The sequence below is a fragment of the Melopsittacus undulatus genome, chromosome 2, assembly GCF_012275295.1.
Source record: "Melopsittacus undulatus isolate bMelUnd1 chromosome 2, bMelUnd1.mat.Z, whole genome shotgun sequence".
Taxonomy (NCBI): Eukaryota; Metazoa; Chordata; class Aves; order Psittaciformes; family Psittaculidae; genus Melopsittacus; species Melopsittacus undulatus.
The window spans coordinates 3,878,473-3,903,151 of record NC_047528.1 but is presented as its reverse complement, the minus strand read 5'-3'; the positions used below and the strand labels follow the sequence as shown (position 1 = coordinate 3,903,151).

At 42.6% G+C, this 24,679-nt stretch overlaps 1 protein-coding gene across 1 annotated transcript in view; it reads left to right on the top strand.

The window, feature by feature from the left end:
* TENM4 (teneurin transmembrane protein 4) overlaps positions 1-24,679 on the top strand; it is a 404,484-nt gene that overhangs the window by 201,901 nt on the left and 177,904 nt on the right. The window contains exon 7 of the mRNA XM_034073053.1: positions 19,560-19,730. Within this exon, the coding sequence (XP_033928944.1) occupies positions 19,560-19,730 (171 nt within the window). The remainder of the gene's footprint in view (positions 1-19,559; positions 19,731-24,679) is intronic.

Genomic DNA, 24,679 nt, shown 5'->3' with positions numbered 1-24,679 from the left:
TGCCTACTGCAATATTGTACCAATACAAGTGTGTGGAGCTACAGACCTCAGGAGATATATGAGGGACTCTGCTATCAGTGATACTTACTGGGTGATAGATGCTCAAATACAACTGTGGGGGGAACCACTTGAGGCAGGAAGAGCTGCATGGAAACAAGAAGCCATTGGGTCATTCCTGACGTTCTTTGCTGAAGTCAGTTCAAGTTTGCCACATCACTGGTTTAAGGCTAAAAGGCAGAGTTTGCATTATGTTGTGAAAGTTTTGATGGTATTTCATAGTCTGAGGTTCATTTCTCTTGCTGGGCTGTTTGAAAGAAGAGGACGGGAGGCATAAATAGAGCCTATGGAAGCCGAACGGTAGTATCATGTGTCAGCACTGTGATCAAGCTGACAGTTGTACAGGGCTGAGTCACTGGTCTGGAGAGATAATGACAAACAAAATAGAGCAGGGTGCATAAAACACCAAAAGCTGGGTTTCATTTGAATTAACCAGCTTTTGATTGACTTGATGCCACCTTTTCCTATATCCAGAGGCAGTGAAGACAATGCACATCAAAGTTTTGCACACACGCAGCTTATGCAAATCTCATGAGCTCCACAGAAGCTTGTCTCATGGGGTGAGGACACCAAAGGGAAAAGCAGTGGCAGATGAGGGCTGTGACATTAAAATGGTGGGAATGGCACTGCTGGAATCACTGAAGTGAAAAGCCTCTTTAAGCAACTTGTCACTGACCTGCACATTTGCTGTTGCAGGAGGTTGTGAAGAGACACTGCTTTAAAATTAAATTCCCCTTTTTAGGACTGTCCATTCAGCTGGCAGCTAAACAAGGACAGTTTTCATTGTGCTGGGATGTGATATGGTCTGTATGCCACGGACAGCTAATATATAGTGAGAGTCTTATGGAACAGATAATACACTGAGGGATGTTGCTATCCAAATAGCTTGCCAGCAGAGTTTCTATACCTGGTAGATGCCAGACCAGCTAGCACAGCGCTGTAAAGAGTCTCTGACATTCCTGTACTGCTTGGGGGGAAGAATTCCAAGTTTAGAAACAGAAAAGACCTGTTTGGTTGTCCAGATCTGCATGCCCAGCAGCTGTTTGGCTAGATCCATGGAATAGTTTCTAAATGAATTAGTGATGGAGAATAGTTTCTTTCTGCTGAAACAGAAGGTATTCTCCTCTGCCTGATGTAGATTCCAGACTAGATGGAAGTACAGTTTGATGTAGTTAGGCACTTGCAATTTTCCTATACTTAAGCATGTGCTGCGGTCGCATTGCAGGAACAGCAAGAAAGATGGGCATTTGATTTAGATTAAAGTTAGGGCTGGAAAACATATTATGAAGCCAAAACAGTCATTCATTTGATTGGAGTCAGAGCTCTCTCTCCTTTTCAGCTCTGTGCTCATTTGAACTCTGTACAGATGCAGCTTCACTTAAAGAACAGCGTTGCTGGCTACAGGCAAAATGCTTTCACAGTAAAACTGTGCTAGGACTATGATGTGTTTATAAAGTGTCTCTCTTTTTATTGTCTAAGAATCACCCTGAAAACTAACTTCAGCTGAGCTGGGCTGTGATTCTTTGATGCTATGGAATAAACCCAATTTAAGGCAGCTCTCCAAAGCTCTTATCTATCCAAGCAGTGAGCTCTGGATGTGTAGTGCACCAATTACCATGGTATTTACATGCCACTTGAGATCAATAGAAAAAGTTGCTGATGCTTAATTATTAAACATGAGTGATATCTATTAACCTACATTTATACCTTGATATGAAGGTTTTTGTTCGAGTTAAAAGATGAACCAATTTATTGCCCTGCCAGCGAGTTTCTTTCATTTTCTGTCTTATTTAATATTTCTTTTCTGACCCCAAATAAAGTTCTATTTTGCTCTTTTGATTTGCAAGGATCTGTCAAAGTTTTCTACTTCCATCTTATGTTGGATGAAATGCAGGAATGGAAACTAAACAGAGTGTTCTAGCAAAGCCCTTATGAAGTCTGTCTGTTACCTAAGGAGCTTTGAGGTCCTTTCATGGTTCTTTCACATCTTCACAAAGTTATTGCGCATGGTTCACTCAGTAACTTTTGGGTCTCATTTACTTCATTTTACCCTTCATCTATAAAACTTCCAGATCCAGTCTGAAAGGTGCTATAGCGTTATCAATAGTTCATTTTATGCACTGTAAATGTTTGTGAAACATAACATTTTGGGATACTGATTGAGAGGGATCATCATCATGACCCAGCTGTATCATTTTGATCTTTTACAGTAGAATGTGTGTTTTTTTGTCTGCTAAAGCTGGCTCTTATTGTACCAAATGCATACAAGCATGGTTAGTGCCACTAAGTCATGCAGTTTAAATGACATCTCAGTCTTTTACACCCAGTGACATTTGGGAAATCCTGTCCTTATTCTTCTTGGGCACATGCTCCGTTTACTTTAGCACTGGTTCAAATGCACTCAGAGCTGGTGGCATTGGTCCCAGTGTCTGCAACAAGAGCTGGGCTGCAAAAGTCTGCCTGTATTTCTGTATGTTCCTGACTCTGGAGATTGACCTGACTAAAGACAGAACACACATCAGGCAGATGCTGATCCTCTGGTCCTCTTCTGAATGATTGTCTTGTCTTTTTCATTGTTAAGCTCCAAATTCGGCTCCTATATATTATCTCAGGAAAGCAAGGACACGAAAACAGTCTCAGCCCCATGGAGTGGTGCCATCAATGGGAACATCCAGCTGATCCTTCGAAAGAGCAGGGAGTTGCAGGAATCTCTTTGCATCATTTGTTCCGTAGCAGAGAGATGGGAAGATTGCAGGGTTTGTGTTAGCCTCAGTCACACTCCACTCTCATTAGGGAACAAGTGAGGGCAGCTGCTGTGTGTAAAGTTTACAAGAGGTTGGTTGAGTAGCACTTAGCTTGGGAAAGGTGCCAGCGGGAATGTGGCAAAAGAAACTTTCCCTGGTCAGATCCACAATGAATCACTCAGAAGCCTCAGCCCCAGTTCTGACATTCACAGGTACACAGTGTTGCATCAAACACAGATAAATCCCCAAAGTGCAGCTCACTGTAGCTACATTACAGAGTGTTACATATACATTTTGCCCATCAGGACCAAGAAAAGGTGCTTAGTTGTTAATGCAGTACATGTACACATGATAGTGATCAGCAGAGAGATGAGAAAGACACAATATTAAATCCAAGAGGGGCTATATTCAGTCTTATATTTCCCCCTGCTTTGTTGTCTGGCATTGCAGCTTTAGGTGCATGGTGGTTTGAATTATATCTCAGATCTGACTTTCCATCACCTGCAAAAAGCGGTTTGTGTCATTAAAGGATTGTGTGCATCTCTTTTTTGTTGGTTTGGATTTTGCATTGTACATTTGGATAGCAGCTTTATGGTTTAGAGTAAAGGAAGTCCAAGTGATTTAAGCACAGCTTTAAAATAAAGTTGATAAAGGTACAAGATCCCACTTTAAAGTTATTCTTGTGGAGATAAATTAATTCAGGTAGGGTGTTAAAAAACACACCATATAAACTCCATTAAAGAACATTCACTGTTTCGACCTAAATAAGATCTGTAACATGACATAAAAGCTGTTGGGTAGGAGAAATATATGATGATGTGTATTCTATTGAAAGAGAGACACTGCCAGAAAACACTACTGGAAAAGGATAGTAGAAGGTAGCATAAACCTGCTAAAGGGTTGCCCAGTGTGGGCAAACTGGGGAGTATTAATATTCAGGTATTCCATTTGACTGCAGCATGTTCTGAAATCAGTGCAAAGCAGAAAGTCTGCACTGATAAAGTCTGCACTGATAAAGTCTACACTGATAGAACCTGGTCACTGGTGCATCATTTAGGAGCTAATTCAGTGTTTATTGGAAGAAGGAAGGAGTAGGAGGATTCCCATCATTTTTATTTAAGACACTTTTCTTCACTTTCAATGGTAAAAGCTATAAGCACTGTCACATCATGAAGGCTGTCCTCTTAGGACACTGAAGATTAGTAAACTCCAGCTCCTTACTCTACCATTTCACATACATACTTCAGTTCACTTTTTCCCAACATATATGTGTAAGGATCTCACTAGCTCTTTGTGGCTATAAAAATTATATTTGGAGATTGTTATACAACAATATTGTTATATTCTTGTGCTTGCACTCTCTACTTTCCAGTTGCCAGTGGCCCATTTCATGAGCACAACTTGCAATCCCTTATTGGAACTGGATGAGCTTTAAGGTCGCTTCCAACCCAAACCATTCTATGATCCTAAGTGTATGAGGTGGCCTGTGACACCTTTTGTCTGAACCTTAGGCACATTTTGTTCAGATAACTCAAATTTAGTAGCTGTCCAGCTCTTACCTGTTCTGTCCTCATCTTTGTGTTTGTCACTTGAATAGTCTTTGAGTCATCTTCATGGCTTGTCATCCGCATTGATGTAACATTGATGTAAATGCTGGATACTTTCAGGCTGACTGTCGGTTGTTAAATTTCACACGGAATTTAAACATTTGATGGTTATTCAGCAGCAATGATGATTTTCAGATCTTTCAGTTTTACAGATCCATACATTTACTTGTTACCATTGGAAAGTGCTTGTTTCTTTAATCAAAAGTCCTGCCAAATTAAACCAAATGTCTCACTAAACTGCCACATTGTCAGAAAACGAATAACTCTTTGTTTCTTAAGATCTATTTATCAGTAGATCAATATGGACCTGAGTTACCATGCATTCACTTTCTTTATTCTTCATCAGTTGAATTCTGTATTATGTCTGTGATAGATGTCAGGCTGCCTGTTCTGACTTGCGTCCTCTTCTTTTCTCTTCTTAAATCTCTATACAGCATTAACCCAGTTCTAATCTCTTGGTAGCTGCTTCAGTATTAATCAGTGAGTCACATTCCTCTTTGCTGTCTCATTTACTGGCTACAAGTTAAATGAGCCTGCAGATTTCAAACTGTTTCTCGTTGAATAGATGTAGTTTAATATAATTATTGGTTATTAATGGACTACAAAAAAACCCCACCAACTTATTTCTTATGAAACAATCATGTTATTGTAGTTATTTGCAAAATTCAGAGCAAAACTTCTTACTGAACACTTCAGCCTTTGCTATAAATTATTAACAATGTCCAGTCTCCATCAAGTCATAGAATCATAGAATAGTTAGGGCTGGAAAGGACCTTAAGATCATCCAGTTCCAACCCCCCTGCCATGGGCAGGGACACCTCACACTAAACCATGGCACCCAAGGCTCTGTCCAACCTGGCCTTGAACACTGCCAGAGATGGAGCATTCACAGCTTCCCTGGGCAACCCATTCCAGTGCCTCAGCACCCTCACAGTAAAGAATTTCTTCCTTATATCCAGTCTAAACCTCTGCTGTTTCAGTTTGAACGCATCACCCCTTGTCCTGTCACTGCAGTCCCTGACAAAGAGCCCCTCCCCAGCATCCCTATAGGCCCCCTTCAGATACTGGAAGGCTTAGTGTTGCTCAGTTTACAAGGTTTCAATACGCCTAAAAAATGTCCTGTTGGTCTTTGTGTTTTTTCAAGGCATGTATCTTTTTCTTCATGTACTCAGGCTTCTTTCAATTATCTGCATGGCCTCAGATTGATATAGATTACGCTCTGTTTCCCTATTGTTCTGGGAGTTTATATGCTCCCTTTTTACTTCTTCTTATTGTTCTATTTTGACAGAGAATCAAGAGGTCCCTTTATCAAAATCCGATCCTATTTCATCATTGGTGGATCACTGGAAGCTTTCCATTTAGAAGTAGACCACCAATATGATGAGTCTTTAACCTGTTGGAAGCAGGTTGAGGTTGTGTATCCAGAGGGCTCCATCTGATCTTGGAGTTTCTATCAAGAAACCACACATTAGTCATGTAATATCACCCATAGCCCTTTAGATGCCTGATCTTTTCTTGAATATAAGAATCTGTAATACAAGAAGGGATTAATTTAATTCCATCTGTTCTTATTAAATGGTAAGATGTGGGCTCTCAGCTTTTATAAGCTATAATCAGTTGCTATAAGCCCCCCCCAAAGGAAAATAACAGCACACTGACATCACCTTTATGACAGTGGCACAGATGTGCTGCTCTGATCTTCATTTCATGGCTTAGATTGACCTTTGCACACAGACACTGAAAAGAAATCAGTTTTCCAGATCTCAATGTCTACTGGAAGGGGTTTTCCTTGAGTCCATGTTTCTATTCCATTAATTAGTGTGAAATTTAATTGTGGTTAAGTGGAGACAGAAAAACATTGCCTGTAATGGGATTTCTTTCAGTGTTTTTAAATACCATACATTTTTGTGGGTAACTTGTCATGAGTAAGCACAGTAAAGGGATGTTACTGACAGTGAAAACTATTCCTCAGTTATAGTTTAGTGTTTCTCTCCCATCATTTTCTATGTAAATCAGAAGATGCCTTCAAAGCCTGTTTTGCAGACAGGTCTTATATTTCTGTTGGATATGTGCAGCCATGCATTTCTAAGGTTTTTAGCTGTAGTTAAACTTGAGCTATGTGGTAGAGCTACATCTTGATAGTGTTAAGAGAAGTAGTGTGAAGTATACTACCTAGGCAATGTACTAGACGACCTGTAAGATAAAGAATCAGTCCCCTCTTTCCTTCTCTGACAGGATTTCAGCACCACTGTTTATGCTGGAACTTTAAAGCTCCAAAAGGACCACTTAAATAGTTCACTTTGAGTGACTGGAATCTGATGTTCAGTAAACAGGTAGTTAGAAGTCATTGAATCTCTGTGTTTAAATGAAAACCTCTCCCACCATCACCAGCTTTTCCTATTTGACCTGTTAGAGAGAGTCCAGAGGAGGCCATGGAGATGCTGCAAGGGCTGGAGCAGCTCTGCTTTGGAGCCAGGTTGAGAGCTGGGCTGGGGCAGCCTGGACAACAGAAGGCTCCTGAAGGGGAGACCTGAGAGCAGCTCCAGTGCCTAAAGGGGCTGCAGGAAAGCTGGAGAGGGGCTTGGGACAAGGGCCTGTAGGGACAGGCCAAGGGGAATGGCTTGAACCTGCCCAAGAGAGGGGAGACTGAGCTGAGCTCTTAGGCAGAAGCTGTTCCCTGTGAGGGTGCTGAGGCGCTGGCACAGGGTGCCCAGAGAAGCTGTGGCTGCCCCATCCCTGGCAGTGCTCAAGGCCAGATTGGACACAGGGGCTTGGAGCAGCTGCTCCAGTGGAAGGTGTCCCTGCCTGTGGCAGGGATTGGAACTGGATGAGCTTTATGGTCTCTTCCAACACAAACCAGTCTGGGATCCTATGCTTTTATCTTCCACTTTCTTTGATTTTATCATACCTTAGCTTCCAAGCCTGTCCTTATTGCAGCCAGAAGCTTTTGCCTAGAAAGATGATAAGAACAGCATATGTTAGCTGTTTTCAAATATGGTAGCACATAACACAGCAGCAGCATTGCACCTTGCTTGTGTTGTACAACTGTAGCATCACTTCATTATGCAGATACTCTTTAAAAAGCAAAGCAGATCAAGGCTGTTAACAGGGACGATAGCTACGCTTACACTAAGTATTTCAAAAGAAGCTCTGATTGAACTATCATTGGAATAGGATCTTATTTAATTCTGGTAGAAATGATAATGAATTCAAGCATCAAAAGGGCTTTGTGAGGCTTTTTATTAAGAAAATCTAATGATATTCCAAACAGTATTAATCTTAGTGGTTATTTGTATTTGTATACCTTCTCCAGTAAAGCTGTATCACGTACTGCTTCAGGTTGTAAAACATGTACATGGGACCACTCTGGGCATCCAGTTGGTCCAGAGTGGTTGCATTTCTATAATGTTCAATTCTTACTGATGATGACACTTAAACTATCTATTGTGAATAATCTCTGGTCCTTGCTAGCTGAATTGTGCACAGCAATTCAAAAGGTATTGGCTGAGCAGAGCCAAAATCATGGAAGAGTGCCTTCTAACAAATAAATTATATAGATTATGAAGCTACACTGGTTGATACTGTTTGATTCACTACGATCAACATGGTCTTTGGGGATGAAGGGGTGAGGCAGTGTCCTATGTCCCCGAGCAAGTACTTTGATACGCTCCCATTTAATGATGGAACTAAATTCTCATGGCCTAAGTAATTACAAGTGAACAACCCTGAATAGACTTGTGAGGGTAGGGGTCTGGATCCCTGTGTGGTCATTCACTTATGCACAACTTTGCTGTTGGATCTACTGTTATTGTATAGATTGATAGACTCATAGAATGGTTTGGGTTGGAAAGGACCTTGAGATCATCCAGTTCTATCCCTCACTCTAGGCCACGTCATCCAAAACCCTGTCCAGCCTGGTCCTGAACATTGCTAGGGATGGAGCATTCACCACTTCTTTGGGCAACCTATCACCCCTTGTCCTATCACTACAGTCCCTAATATAGAGTCCCTCCCCAACATCCTTGTAGCCCCCTTCAGACATTGGAAGCTGCTCTGAGGTCTCCATGCAGCTTCTCTTCTCCAGGCTCAACAGCCCCAATGTTCTCAGCCTGGCTCCATACAGGAGCTGCTCCAGCCCCTGCTCATCCTCGTGGCCTCCTCTGGACTTGCTCCAACAGCTCCATGTCCTTTATCATATCCCAAATCCACCCAGATCTGGCTGCCACAAAACTAGAAAACCCGAATTCACACATGCTCTGTAAGGACCTATTCAGAGAGCAGCAGCAAAATTGTCTGCGCTGAGTGTATTCCTTCCCTTTCCCACCCCCTCCTATTGCTACCAACCAGGCTGCACATATGGCATCCCTAGAAAGCAATTGAATGTGCGACAATGCTGGAGCTGCCAGGGTTGAGTGGCAATTTCTGTGCCATTGTTCTGCTCAGCATTGGGCCAGTGGAAAAAAAATAGCCTGTGATGAGGGAATTAAAGGCTATTACAGATTACATATGCATAGGGGGGCTGATCTGAAATCACACAAGCAATCTTAATACTGTTCTCTGCTCACTTTTGAGTGCTCAACTTGGCGAACTTGGAGTTTCTTGAGCAGAAGCTTTTTTTAGGTGTAATTAAATATAAAGATGGCTGTGGGTCTTTTTAAGAGAACACTTTGGGTTGCACTTGACAGCATTTGCCTTAATCTAAGTGCTGGATTTAGTTCTAAGTCCAAGGGAACAATCATCAGGTTGTGTTTTGTTATAGAGAGAGCTTTTCACACTGATCTGAACCATTCCCTTAGTTTTATACTGCCTGAAAGTTCAGTACTGGATCTAGTCTATTTTCTCTGGAAAGGAAGGATATTCCTGTGTCATTAATTGTATTGTGTGCAGTTCTGGTGTTCTCAACATCAAAAGGACATGGAGCTGTTGGAGCAAGTCCAGAGGAGGCCACGAGGATGCTCAGGGGCTGGAGCAGCTCCTGTATGGAGCCAGGCTGAGAAAATTGGGCCTGTTCAGCCTGGAGAAGAGAAGCTGCATGGAGACCTCAGAGCAGCTTCCAGTATCTGAAGGGGGCTACAGGGATACTGGGGAGGGGCTCTTGATTAGGAACTGTAGTGATAGGACAAGGAATAACAGGTTAAAACTTAAACAAGGGAGGTTTAGATTGGATATAAGGAAAAGTTCTTTACTGTGAGGGTGCTGAGGCACTGGAATGGGTTGCCCAGGGAGTTGTGAATGCTCCATCCCTGGCAGTGTTCAAGGCCAGGTTGGACAGAGCCTTGGGTGCCATGGTTTAGTGTGAGGTGTCCCTGCCCATGGCAGGGGGGGTTGGAACTGGATGATCTTAAGGTCCTTTCCAACCCTAACCATTCTATGATTCTATGATTCGATTTGTCATCCAATGTAGGTAAAGCAATAAGAAGCTCCTGAATACATGTGCAGATCTATAAAGTGTGTCAATTCATGCTGAATTTCCAGCTCTTCCAACATACAGTTGAAAGCACTTGTTTATTCAGTTATTAGAGTTTTATTTACTATTTTATTAGAGTATTACTTTATTATTATATTATTATTAGTATTATTAGTATTATTAGAGTAGTAGTATTCGCTATTTACTATTTTCTTTACTATTTTATTAGAGTTTTATTTACTCTTAATAAAGCTCAAGTTAAATCTCTGCTTTGACCATCAAGGGATTCTGAGCTTGTCATTTTGCTCATTTTTTTTACATCAACTAGCACAGGCCAGCTGGAGCTCCACTGCTATTAGAATGTACATGGTGACTAATAACACTAATGCAGTTTTCAGCTGATGGTAGGATTATACCCCAAGCAGCGCTCTCAAATAATTTACTTGTCCTTATAATAAAATCATGTTCATGTTCAGAAGGAGGGATGAGAAGGCAGCCTCTGAGAGGTTGGCTCTCACATCACATTCTACAGCAGTATTTAGCTCTTAACCCTTAAACTGGGATACTGTGTTTGAACACTGATCCCACCTCTGTTGTGCTGGGGTGATAGATGGAAGCAGGCATTGTTAGTGACTTTTACACAGCAAAATGCATTCCTTGGACTTTAAGCAACCCTTTATATTCATTTTGGAAAGCAGGTTTTCTGATATCATAGAATCCCAGATTGGTCTGGGTTAAAGGGACCTTAAAGCTCATCCAGTCCCAACCCCTGCCATGGGCAGGGACCCCTTCCACTGGAGCAGCTGCTCCAAGCCCCTGTGTCCAACCTGGCCTTGAGCACTGCCAGGGATGGGGCAGCCACAGCTTCTCTGGGCACCCTGTGCCAGCGCCTCAGCACCCTCCCAGGGAACAGCTTCTGCCTAAGAGCTCAGCTCAGTCTCCCCTCTCTTGGGCAGGTTCAAGCCATTCCCCTTGGCCTGGCCCTACAGGCCCTTGTCCAAAGCCCCTCTCCAGCTGCTAGGTACAAAACTGCTTCCTGATATCTAGTAGAGGTAAGAAGGAAGGAAGCATGAGACAGGTTGTTTATTTACCTATGTAAATTACACCCCTTTTAATTAGGGTTTTGCTTTTTATATGTGTGTAATGAAATGGCCTTTGTCAATTATAGTGTCCATACCAGGCTAGCCAAGAAACGTAGCAATTGCGAAGCAAGGTAGGAGGCTGCCTGTCCTCATTTCTCTAATTGAAGTGAGTACCCCAATGGGAACACCACTATTTCTAATATTATACACACAAATTAAAACTCCATTTAGAGGTACAGTGGGACCATCTTATAATTGACTCTGATCTTGAGGAAAGATCTCACTAATATTTATAGGGATATGGTCTCTGCCAGAAAAAGTACCTAGAAGGGAAGATATTTTACTGAGAGAGGCCTGAACATGTGTTGCACCACATTTACTAGAGCTGCGGGGCTGAAATGCAGTACTTCAGTGCAGTAAGCTGCTTCGTGGCAGCAAAGTGTTGCTGAAGTCCATCTTTCAACCTCCTGTTGTGCTTTCATAGTGGTGTAGATGCTGAAGGGAATGAGAGACTGTATTTAAGCAGACAGCTCCTTGGATAAACCACACTATTTCTAAGTCTGTTTTTTAACTATAGGTTGACACTTAGAAATGCCCCTTAAAATACCCATAAAGTTATTTACATTTACCCATTTAAAACTGCATTTTCCCTTTTCCTGCAGGAAATGAGGAGCATCCAGCAAGCTGCTATAGCACTAAGAGGGGCCAGTGATCATCTATTAGCGGTTTGAATGGACAGGCAATCCCTTGAAAGTCTTTGATCCCCAGGGGTAATTAGGAAGACATTGAATAGGAAGTGCTGACTCTTTGCATTGAACAAACATTGAGCTGAACTGCTTCATTTTATAACGTGTCTTTCTAGTCACTTCCTTAAAGGTTTCAAAGAAATGTGATGCTTCAGCTGGAAGCTCTTTTTTTCTTCCCTATTAAGGGCAATTGGGAACTAAATTAAAATATAAAGTGTTCTCCTTAGAAGGAGCTAATACTATTTGGTAGACCATCTGCTGCTGTCTTGGAAAGCTTTGATACAGCTCTGCAGTCAGAAGGGGTCAAAGAATAACTGGTTTGTGTCGAATCAAAGCAAGTAAATGCATTTGCAGCCGGGACTTTAGGTGATTACCACAATGCTTTGTTTTCCCCAGAGGCAGTTCCCACTCTGATGGCAGAATTTTAAGAGGCAGGAATTTGAATTCCTGCTTTGTACGTGCTGATTCTGACTGAGGGAAGGAGGAAGCCTGAATTACCTCTGAAAGAAACGCTGCTGGTGCATGTGTAGTTTGAGCTCTGGATGTGGAGGAATGGCCAAGCAGCAGGCAGGCTCCCAGGTATTACTAGAGGTGTTCCATAGCATGTGTCATTACTGAACTGGCTGTGAAAGCACCTACCTCTTACTTAAGGTCCTAAAATCCCACCATAGCATCCCAGACCAATTTGGGTTGGAAGGGACCTTAAAGCCCATCCAGTTCCAATTCCTGCCATGGGCACGGACACCTTCCACTAGAGCAGCTTGCTCCAAGCCCCATCTAACCAGGCCTTGAACACTGCCAGGGGTGTATGTGTAAATCCAAACTGTATGTCTAAATGATGTGAATTCATGATGTTAAGAATCGTTGGGCTCTTTAGTCAGGATCCTATATTTCAATTACTGACTTTAGGACCTGTTAGATACTTGGCTGCTAAATGGATGCAATACTCAGAGTGTCCCTTCCCTTAGATAAACAACATCTTGGATCTGTCTGGTCCAGGACTTGACCGTATAAACAAGGAGAGCAGGTAAAATGTACTGCATCCATACTTACTGCTTGTACCGTCTTCCAACATCAGTCAGGCCATAGGGCAACTTCAGTCGTCCGCTGCATTGGTGTGTTCTACCATGCTGGGATAGAGAAGCCTTGTCTAGCATTGAAATGGAACAGAAGTAGAAGAGAAAAACAAACTGGTTGATATCTCTTTTTTTTTAGTGTTTGTTTTACTGTTTCCATTCTCTTAATATCTCCCTTGATTTATTGAGGATTGACAAACCTGTGATTATTTCATGCTGAAAAGCTCTTTTTCATAACATGGAATGTCACAGGAATATGATTAATTCTGCAGCAGTCAATTCTCCCACTTCTACAGAAATCATCTGATTTCAGTGTAGAGAGACACAGCTATCCAGATAATTACAGGCGAGTTGATTCCAGAGACAGGAGGGAAGGCAATACATTTCCTTGAGTCAAAATGAGCCTTGAGTAATTCACCGGTGGAATTTAGCTTCTTCTTTTTCAGGGAGGAGAAAACACAAACCTCAGGTCTCATTTTAAAGACTGTTACTGTAAGTCTGCTGCCAAAGCTGAAGGTTAAAGAGGAATATGCAGCCACCACATACCTTATGCTTGAGTGTGCAAAACAAGGGCAAAGGAGCAAGATGTATAAATGTCTTCTCAACCACTGAGTGAGCTCTGGCTCTTTTTTCTGTTCCAAGTCCATTTTAATTTCTTCCTCTCACTTCCCTGATGTTTCTCTCTTCTGTCACCAGTGCAGTGAGGTGCTTTTCTGGAGGCAAACTCTTCTCCACATGGAGCCCAGTGTTAGCAGAGCTGAGCTAGGAGGATGCAGTGACTGTGCAGAGGAATCTGGTGCTTCCAAAGCTTGTGCACTGCCCTGTGTTATTTATGCAAAATGTACTGGAATAGGATCATAGACTCCCAGACTGGTTTGGGTTGGAAGGGACCTTAAAGCTCACCCAGCTCCAACCCCTGCCACGGGCAGGGACCCCTTCCACTGGAGCAGCTGCTCCAAGCCCCTGTGTCCAACCTGGCCTTGAACACTGCCAGGGATGGGGCAGCCACAGCTTCTCTGGGCACCCTGTGCCAGCGCCTCAGCACCCTCCCAGGGAAGAGCTTCTGCCTAAGAGCTCAGCTCAGTCTCCCCTCTCTTGGGCAGGTTCAAGCCATTCCCCTCGACCTGTCCCTACAGGCCCTTGTCCCAAGCCCCTCTCCAGCTTTCCTGCAGCCCCTTTAGGCACTGGAGCTGCTCTCAGGTCTCCCCTTCAGGAGCCTTCTCTTGTCCAGGCTGCCCCAGCCCAGCTCTCTCAACCTGGCTCCAGAGCAGAGCTGCTCCAGCCCTATAGACACCCTTAGGTAAAGATAGTTTCAGTGCATGGAACATTCTTAGTGGAAACAGTGCCTTGGTGTTTCTGATGAGAAGCTCAAAGAACTTTGTCTTTCCTACATGCTGGTCACTCTCTGCACCGTGCTTGCAGTGGTGATGATTAATTTGATGCTTTGTTGAGCTCCCAGTTCTGAGAAACTCTTCAGGGCAAGTTCAGTTGTGAATAGTAAAACTGTTGTTGCTTTATTCATTCCCTAGAAAGCACCAGGCCAGCTGCAGTAGGAGAAGAGAGGAGAGAAGAGGAGAGAAGAGCTTAGGAGAGGACAGAACAGGACAGGACAGGAGGGAGGAGAGGAGAGTCTACAAGCTGCTGTAAGAATACCTTTAACAAAGACTCTCTAAGCATCCAGTGGCTTTAGCCATCGCCTCAATTTCAAGCATCACAATTGATCAGTTCAGTTATTTATTACACTTAGCTTGCTGCAAAGCAACGAGCTAATAAAGGGCCTGCAGTGTGGCTTCCAATGTTCTGCTGACGGGGGTGGTTTCTGGGGGTCTCACATGCTTCAGTAAGCATGTCTTATCTTTTCTTCTCCCTGTGATCTATCACAATCATCTGCCCCTCTCTGCGAATTCCTTCGCTCCATCAACCTGTCCCAAATGATGTCCATTTTGTTGACTATGTGAATTATTACCTTTGTTTGTCCTTTTTCATCCCAAATGCTGTACCAGTTTCTTTGTTCGATGCTTTGCTGAGTCAAGTGTTTTGACTTTAGTGTTTTGCTGTGTCATAAGCAAGTGGCACTAATACAAAGATGCCCAAAAGCCCATGCCTCTTCCAAACAAACTTGGAAACAGTTTTCCTCTTTATTTGGCTTAATAACATCACCAGATGTTGCTTATGGCCTCCACAAGCAGAGCTGGGGTCAAAACAGTGCAATACACATAATGTATTAAAACATCAGGAATCATTACCCTGAATACTTGGTTCCACGAGGGTGAACTTTGATTTATTAGGATGGTTAAACAGCTCAGCTGATGCTAAACTGTGGGTAAATTCACTTTGCTAAAGTGAATGTGAGTCCATCAAATGGACAGCCACATCACACTGAACTGCTGAACTCAGCAAAGTAACCAAACCCTAAAAGGATGGGAGTTTGGCTTCCTTCTTTTCCCCACCTAGAAGGCAGGACCGAGGATAAGGTTCTTTATTCTGCCTGGAAAACTCCCATTATTGGCTCAGCAAATTTCAGGGCATTGTTTGCTAGTCCTTAGGTACAGTTAAAAGGTTGTGAAAGCCAAAGATTTAATGTCAAAACATGAGTATAACGGGCCAGAGGCCCCAGGTGCCTTTATATCATCTAAGTTGTTGGTGCTGAACCAGCCCAGAGAGGACACATGCAGGGTTTCCCCTAAGTCTTGTTTCCGTTCCAAGAGAAGGCAGACACGAGAGTTTTATTAGCCATGGGAAAGAGAAGCAAAGCTTCTGCAAAGGGCATGTCAGGAGGCTTCCCAGGCAGTGAAAGCTACATGGTATTTTACAAAAGGGAACACTTTAATGATTGTTAATTGCAGTGTGCTCTTTTAATACATGGGGGGCCTTCAATAGCTGAGTATCTACTGAGCATCCTGTTGGGGAGGGAGAGGGAGGAGGACAAGAGGGCTTTTAGGAAGGCGTTTGCTCTTTGTAAGCCACATCCTCCAGCTAGCTGAGCAAAGAGGGGGAGAGAAAGCCAGAGAAAATGTCAACAGTGGGTTCCATTGACCTGGAGACTGTGACCATCAGGGATCTCAAACTATTTTTACAGCTTCACTTTACTTTCAGGAACATTAGCACTTCAAAGTATATGATTGTGCCTCTCATCCATTGTTCTGGGTTTTTCCTTGATTATGGTCTTCTTTTTCTTTCTTTCTTTCTCACAAGAAAGACCTTTGCATCAATTTAGCACAGGACAAGGTTGATTTGTACCTTTCCTAAATCCTTTAAACATCTGAGTGCATCAACAGTTTCACACATCCCACTGAGATGCAGAGACCCAAAACATCCACTGCTGTTACTACTTGACTTTTTAGCATGAGTATGGCAGTTAGAGGGAGCATGCAGCAGAATGAATGTTCTACCAGCTTGTCACTGCTGTTTGGAAGATGCTAATGTTAAAGACTTGATCAGAAGACTTCCTAACAACTGCCTGCTACTGGAGTGTGTTTCCAAAGTACATCCCAACTCTTTGTTCTTGTTTCAGGGGGGCTCCTGAGGATATCACCTACCTGCAACAGAAATTGCATGAAGCCTGTTTGTTTTATGGGTGGGAATATTTATAGGCTTTTGTTTTGTGGTTAGAAATGTCAAATCAGAAGTCTTGGATAAAGCACCAGCTCCAGGCTTTTTCACTCCTTTCCGAACTCTTTAAGCCACTCAGTAACCAAACTGATTTTCAGATATATCTCTGCATTTCTCAGATGTTTGTGCTTTTGTATGCATGGTGTGCATAGATCTCATAGGTCATCACTGGAGACCTTCTTACAGCCTTTCAATGCTTAGAGGGAGCTTGTAAGAATGATGGAGAGAGGCTTTCTACCTGGGACTGTAGTGACAGGAGAAGGGATAATGGTTCCAATTAAAGAAGGTAGATTTAGATTTGATATAAGGAATTCTTCTCTGGGAGGGTGCCCAGAGAAGCTGTGGCTGCTCCATCGCTGGCAGTGTTCAAGGCCAGGTTGGACACAAGGGCTTGGAGCAGCTGCTCCAGTGGAAGGGGTCCCTGCCCATGGCAGGGGTTGGAGCTGGATGAGCTTTAAGGTCCCTTCCAACACAAACCAGTCTAGGATTCTTTGCTTCTGTGATCTATGTGATGATGGTATCAATGAACACAAGAAGCTTTTTACTTTAGACAAAATCTATTAACCAGAGACAAAAGTTAATATGTTAATGCAAGCTTTTTATCCATATCACAACACAGTATCTATATTACAGATTATTGTGTCATATCTTCTATACTGGGACATTGTAAGACAATTTTCAGGTGTTCAGGAATGAATGGTGGTATTGAATAGTTGATTCAGTGGCTCAAGGGGATGGTTAATGTCAAAGAAAGCCTTAGCACACTTCCAAGCTATCAGTTCTGTCATTACACTGAAGCAAGATATTCCCTTCATAAGACATTTCCTCTCAGCTGTTTTTAAATGGATTTTACATGCCTGGAAGAAATGCTTATAGCTTTCCAACCCATCCCAAGCAATGCTGAGTTCTTCTTCATTTTCTTGCAATAAATAATGATCCACAAGCAACAAAGTCCTCCTAAGGAGAGGAGAAGAAACAGTGTCCTTCCCAGGAAACAATGGCCTTTAATTGTGTTCCTAAGAGTTTGTGTGGCACTTAGACTGTGATATCCAAAGGACAGAGCAAACAGCCCACTGGCTCGGTTCTTGCCTGAACCAGTGATGCCCAGTATAAGCTAATGCAAATCATTGGATATGAAGTTGGAACTGGTACATGGATTTAGGATTAAACACTTAGGGTTTGAAGAGGCGTTCAGGCTGCTTGCTGTATAGGATTGCCTGGGTTTGGAAGAGTGAACAGTACAGGTTTTATTCCCCTTGGAACTGCAAACATCCAGTGGCACTTGGGTAACACTCTGGTCCTTGGAGAGGTCCAGCCTGGATGGCATTCTCAGGCAGCATCCAGCACTGAAACCTCCTGGTGGAGCAGTCCATGAAATGCCTGTTAGGGCTTGTGAACCTATCAGTAAGGAGTAACTTAAGTGAATGAACACACAATCACACTTTAATGCCCAAACAAGTCCTTTAATCTGCTGTAGTTCCCTTTTTCCTTGCAGTGAAGGGGGAATAACAGATTCCTACCTGATGAGGTTCCATGAGGTCAATAGCTCTGAAGTGCACAGGCACTCAGATGAGAGCCATATAAACACAAAGATGCTGTGCAAGCACAGCCATGCCAAATGCTTGATGCAAATTCCTTGCTTCCAGCCTGATTTCCTCTCTTCCCTTGCACAGTTTCTCTGCCAAGGAAATGTACTTTCAGATGCCTGAAGTATCCTGGTTGAGTTATCAGTTGTGTTGCTGGCATTCCTTCTTGGAATGTGTACCTGGATAAAAACATTAAGGTTTTAAGCAGATCCTCAAGAGACCTTCCTCACTGTGATTCCTTGCTGTTGGAAGCTTTAGGAGTGTATTTTATTTCCTAATGATTAAGACTTTAGTAACATGGTAAAAGGAGAGTTTTGCTCTCAGTGTTTTGTGGTGTAGTAGTACAAGGCAACCTTCTTCCTGTTAGTAAATCGTAGATGACCTAATTGAGATTAAAGTGGGGAAGAAATCACTGGCTTTGCTAAAATTGCCTAAACATGCTGTTTGTGGAGAACTACTCTGATTACTCTTCAGTCCTCTTGGAAAGATTGTTCCTGATGCACAGACTTAAACAAACTAACCTCTTCTCCCTAACAGTGTTTGCCAAGCTCAGATGTATCTTTGAGAAGGAAATAAGAACTATGGGCTATGGAAATACTCGTGTTTCTTCACTGGTTCTGTTTATGTTAAGTTGCTGTGATGCTTGTGCCATTGTACAGTTACTTGGAGAAATGAGAGTGTAAAATACCAAGGCGTTCCCTTAAAAAAGCCATGTCATTCCAAATGTAGCAACTACCGGATCATTTGGCTGTACAGAGCCTGGAGCTAAACTGGATCCTGATTGAGTATGAAATGTTTATGTTGGGGATTGATATGGGAAGCCACATTCTTTTGCTTTATATTTTCAAGGGGCAGCTATGAGTGGTATAAGTATATGAGTTTCCATACTCCTCATCCATATGTTTGCTTTTAAGTATTCTGTCTTGTTCCTTAACTTCCCTTGCCTTTATGAAATTCCTGGAAGTCTATTCACATATGCACTGGGTGACTTGACAGAGAGCTGGGCCCTGGTATCACACAAAGCTAAATGGCACTGCTTGGTTTCAAACCTTGAGGAGGTACCTTTGATCTGAATAGGAGGAGCTGAGTCTTAGTCGCTTGCATTTGTGGTGCTGGGTCTTAAATTGCCTTAGTTTTTATTTGGTCTTATATAGGAAAAGCTGTCAGAGATATCTGTGTGTCTGGGTATAATTGGTGGGTTTAAACAAAATACAAAGGAATAAAACAGAACCTATATGATACCTTATGAATACAGCAGCATAAACCAGAGTGCGGTTTCCTGGCATCTATTGGTATGTTGTTCAATACTACTCCTTGTATTTCTGTATTCACCACATTGTCACCCCAGCCCTTTTCTGAAGCACTGTGCCTGGTCATTCGCTCACACAGGCCACAAGTCAGGACTTCTACTGGAAGCAGCAGAATGGATTGGTACAGGTGATCTAAAACGAGTTTAAATGGGTGGAAAGACCTAGGGAGTTGGTACGGTAGAAACAGGAGGGGCTGTCTGATGCCATTAATGCTGCTCTTCTCCCAAAGCAATCACCACTCATAAGGCAAAGTGGAGCCTTTAGAAAGTGCCCCTGTAGTTCTGCACCTCTCCCCAACAGAAAAAGATGACTTTTCTCATTGCTCACCACAGCCATGCACCTGTTTGGCCTAAACTGGCACCTGCAGCCGATGGAAGGGCAGATGTATGAGATCACGGAAGACACAGCCAGCAGTTGGCCAGTGCCAACGGACGTCTCCTTATATCCTTCGGGGGGCACAGGGTTAGAGTTACCTGACAGGAAAGGCAAAGGAACCAGTGAAGGTATGGTTGGTGTGTGTCCATGTTGTGAGTCTTCTGTCTGCCTCTGAACTCCAGCCATCCAATCTCATGTTCCATTACCCTCAATGCTGCCATCACCAGGTGCTTTTTCCAGTCTTTCACGTCTAGAGCTAGTAGTCGTCAGTCTTGTTTCCTTGTGTTCTCTAAGTTTCATACTCTTCTGATGTCCACTAATGTCATAAAACTATATGCAACTTCACCACAAATCCAAAGTGGAACCACCTGTACCATATCTCACAGGCTTCAGAAGGTCATCATGAAACCCTGCCTCAAGTGGCTGTTTTCATGGGAATGCTAATGTGTCTTGAATATTAAATGATTCCTTGAGAATCAAGTCTCCCTACACTAGTAGAACCTGTTTGAGTTTGCCTATTCATTGCCACTTTGTACCATATATTTTGAAGACCAAAATACTTACTTTACAGTGTGGGTTTTGGCACCTCAGGGTTGGCCATCTCTTTGCAAAAGTAGCCAGATAAAAGGCCTGGTCTCCACAAAGCATCACGATGTTGACAGCTTGTGATTGCAACTGAAATCAGTGCAAGTGATGGGTCTTCAGTTCTGCAGTGCATTATCCAACAGCTTTATATCTTACTGTGCTTTGTATAGAGGCAGCACTGCCAACAGTACCCGTAAGCTCAAAGGGGAGGTGTTTTATCTCTCCTAAGACTGAGCTGGAGAAATGAGAAACTCAGATTTTCAGAGAACTCTTTTGTCTCTCAAGCTTCTCTATACAAGGTTAACAGAGTCCAGTCAAACTGAAGTCATTGGCTATTTTTGATAGTTATTTTGGGGGGGAGGAAGTTTTGTGGGTAAGAGATAAGAAGAATGCTACTGTTCTGGCAACTCATTGCACTCCGTGGTTTACACAGAGTTCGCTGCGCTTTGGCTGAGAGCCTATATTTTGATGTTTCATTAATAGTAGTATTTTTTGTTCTTATCTGTCTTTATGAGTCCAAATAAAGGCCATAATTATGTGTGTTCCTTTAAAAACAGTGTATTTGCTAGCAACTGATGGCTGACATCAAGTTACTACAAGGACAAATCAGCTAAGTGTGTTATTCTCAGCAAGCCTGACTAGACAGTACAGGAAGCTACAGATACCCCTGCTGTTATAGTCAAAAATACTTCATAACAGATCCTTTTTCCTGTCCCTAACTTGCCATATGTTTCATTTCCCCAACATCTAGTTTGGATCTGTCCGTTTACACTAAAAAGTCAAAATGAGATGAAATGGATGTATACAAAACTGCCATCCAACTGATGGAAAGACCTCCACTTGATTTCTTTTCCAGCCATGCTTACAGTGACAGCAGTAGAAGTGTTGACTGCTTCTAAAAAGCTTTATTAAAAGAGAAATACGGGAAATACCTTGCTTATATCGTGAGGAGATACCTCAAGTTAGTGCTTTGTATAAATCTTAGGGAATCTTGGCTGAAAGAGGATAGATACAGGTTAGATATAAGGCAGAAGCTGTTCCCTGGGAGGGTGCTGAGGCACTGGCACAGGGTGCCCAGAGAAGCTGTGGCTGCCCCATCCCTGGCAGTGCTCAAGGCCAGGTTGGACACAGGGGCTTGGAGCAGCTGCTCCAGTGGAAGGTGTCCCTGCCTGTGGCAGGGGTTGGAACTGGATGAGCTTTAAGGCCCCTTCCAACTCAAACCACTCTATGCATCTATGGGTCTGTAGGTTTCAGAGGACAGTATCTTGTCCTGAATGTGCTAGCAGTGCTACATGGCTGCTGTTCCAAACCAAAATGCATGGGATTGAAATTTATTGTATAATGGATTGAAATACATTTGAAAGTCTTCTTGATCACAGTGAAAGAAGCTGGGACGTGTTCGAATATCCTTACAGCTGTTTGGAATGAATCATTACCAATGGCTTGCCAATTCCCAGTAACAGTCATCCCTTCTCATCTGTGCCTGTGCTCCAGTACTGTGTTTAAGCCCATCCCTGTTCAGCAAAGCGCTTAAGCACATGCTTATATTTAAGCATGTGATTAACTGCAATTGAAGGCAGAGAAATGTGTGTTCTGAAGTGTTTTGATGAGTCAGGGTACCTTGCTGTCAAAAAATACCAGCAGATTCAGCAAGGCCTGAAATGAAATTGTTCATTTTGATATCCAAATAAATTAGGAATAGTTGCTATGGCAACTAAAAAGTTCAAGGTAATGTGTAGAAAGAGCAAAGCAATTGACAGCCCAATTAAGAATTCAGACCTGAAGTTAATTCTAAGGAGTCAGATATTCTGATTAAAACCTCATTTCTGATTAGAAGCTGAATTGGCTTTAATTGTACTTTGGGAAGTATCTTGTCCATAGGGCCTCATCTTACTTTAGGCTAAAACTGATGGAACACGAATGGATTTTAGGGCCTGAATTCAGCCTTTCTTTAGACTTCTGTGTCAGGATAAATGTCAATTGCCGGCAGCATGATGTGACAGCTCTTAGGATATCAGCTTCTCAGACATGAATTGTCCACAAGAGGAGACATGAACTTTGTGTGTACAAAGAAGTATTTCTGTCTTATTATCTTGTGCAATCACAAAAGCATTTCTGCTCACATGAGCAAGTGCTGCTCTCTGTACAAGCAGGACACGTACTGCACTGGTTTCCTCCAGGCCATCTCTCGCACAGCAGCATCCATCATAGCCAGGTTGGATGGAGCTTGGAGCAGCTGCTCCTGTGGAAGGTGTCCCTGCCCATGGCAGGGGGTTGGAACTGGATGAGCTTTAAGGTTCCTTCCAACCCAAACCAGTCTGTTTTTGTATAATCTATCATATTAAATCCTCAGCTTCCCCGATTCACTCCAAGGTACAATCTTTATTAATGAACAATCAGGCTGCATATCAAATCTTTTAGGTTTTCATCTGATTTTCTAAGAATCTATAAAACATGACAGTAGTAATCAGAAAAATAAAGCCTTCATTTGGACCAAACTATGTGATGCCTTTAGCTCTTTTTTAATGCAATATTTAGTCTATCTTCTTAAATAATAGAACAAGAAACTTTGCATGAAGACATGGGAACTGTTTCCTTTACTCCTGACAGTGTGGCAAGTAATTTATAGCGTGCCAAATAAATAGTAACAGTCCAGCTGATAGAGTAATCCCCTTTGGAAGCAAGCTAGTTGATTTGCATCCTACAACTGTACTCTGTCAGCACAGGATGGTTCAGAAAGACCATCCATTTATCTAAGCCACTTTTGATTATCTCTATTAATATACACATTGACTAAAAAAGGACAAGAAGCCAGGTGATGTTCCCTCTGTATTTATATGATAAACAAAGGTAAATGGGGATCTTATAAAATTAATAGTAGCTTTTTTTGCTATGAATATGCATACTTGGCTGTGCTGGTATAACATGTCTCATGTGACGTGGTCCAGGGTGAGGTGTCCTTGCCCATGGCAAGGGGGTTGGAACTGGATGTTCTTAACCCAAACCATTCTATCATTCTATGACTACAACTTTTGCCACAAGATAGCACAGAAATGAACATGCCATCAAGCCCCATTCCAGCAGTGTACGTAAGCAGTTTCTGACTTTAAATCAGGGGTTAGTCTGATTGAAAGCAAAAGAGAAAGAAGATAAAAAATCTCCATCCTACAAAGAGACACATTCAGAGACTTCTTATGTTAACAGTTAATATGCATATAATTTACATATGGATTTCAGAGACATCTTGTATCTGTTTCTCCTGGAGAGTTAATGTTGGGATGGTGTAAGGAGAAGCTTAAGGCTCCATCCCTGGCAGTGTTCAAGGCTACTTTGGACAGATCCTTGGGCGGCATGGTCTAATGTAAGGTATCCCTGCCCATGGCAGGGGGTTGGAGCTGGATTATCCTAAGGTCCTTTCCAACCCAAACCATTCTGTGGTTCTATGATTCTAGGATAATAATTATATAATATTAAGGGAAATATCATAATATGATATAGTAAACCAAAAGGTTGTTCTACCACTCACTTTTTTAACACGCCAAGTAAATTCTAAGACTATTTGACCTGAATCCAGCTTAGGAAAAGATATTTTTGTTTCCCATTTCCTAAATGTAGATTCTGTAAGAAAGCCATCTCACAATGTGATTGTCCTACAAGAGATTGTACGTACCTGAAAGGTTTCTCCTCATTTTGCTTGCATGTCTCAGCCTGTGAAACACAGAGTAGTGTGCTGTGATGGATGGAGGTAACATTAATTTGAATTGCTCAAGTGAATATTAGTCCTTGTTGGAGACATGATGCTCTCCTTACTAAAGCCAGCATCTTTCAGGTGACACTTCTGCATACTTCTTAACTAGAAGTGTCTAAAGAAAGGCTCTTTGCTAAGCAGGTGCTGCCTTCATTGCCTTTCTGCCCCACAAGTAAAGCTGTGGCCACTGACTGAAGCAAAGGCTGAAAAGGCAACATCCTGATGCTTTAGTTTGTATTCTACCCCTCATTCCCTGGGCTCCTTTCAGGTCCACAGTTTTTGAAGCAGCCACCAGTTTGGGGACAATGAGTGTGTGAATTTTTAACCTGGAATCCCTCAGATGTGGTTTTAAGGGATGCTGAGCTCCCTGCTGACTCCATTGGATATCACAGCATGTAGTGATTGCCCTCTGCAGACTCAGGCTCTCCAGCCTGGTGGTTGCTTTATGATAACAGAAGCCTCCATTGGCTTGTCTTTTGAAAAGATGCACATTTATAGCACACTTCACAGATTATATTGAAACCCAATTAAAACCTCTCAGCCTCTTCCCTGCTTAGAGTCTGAAGAAGCTGGGGCTCCAGAGGCTAAGCACAAGAAGATGTTTATCATTATAAGATTAGGGCTAAATCTATACTAGACATTGGGTAGATTTAGATTAGACATTAGGCAGAAGCTCTTCCCTGGGAGGGTGCTGAGGCGCTGGCACAGGGTGCCCAGAGAAGCTGTGGCTGCCCCATCCCTGGC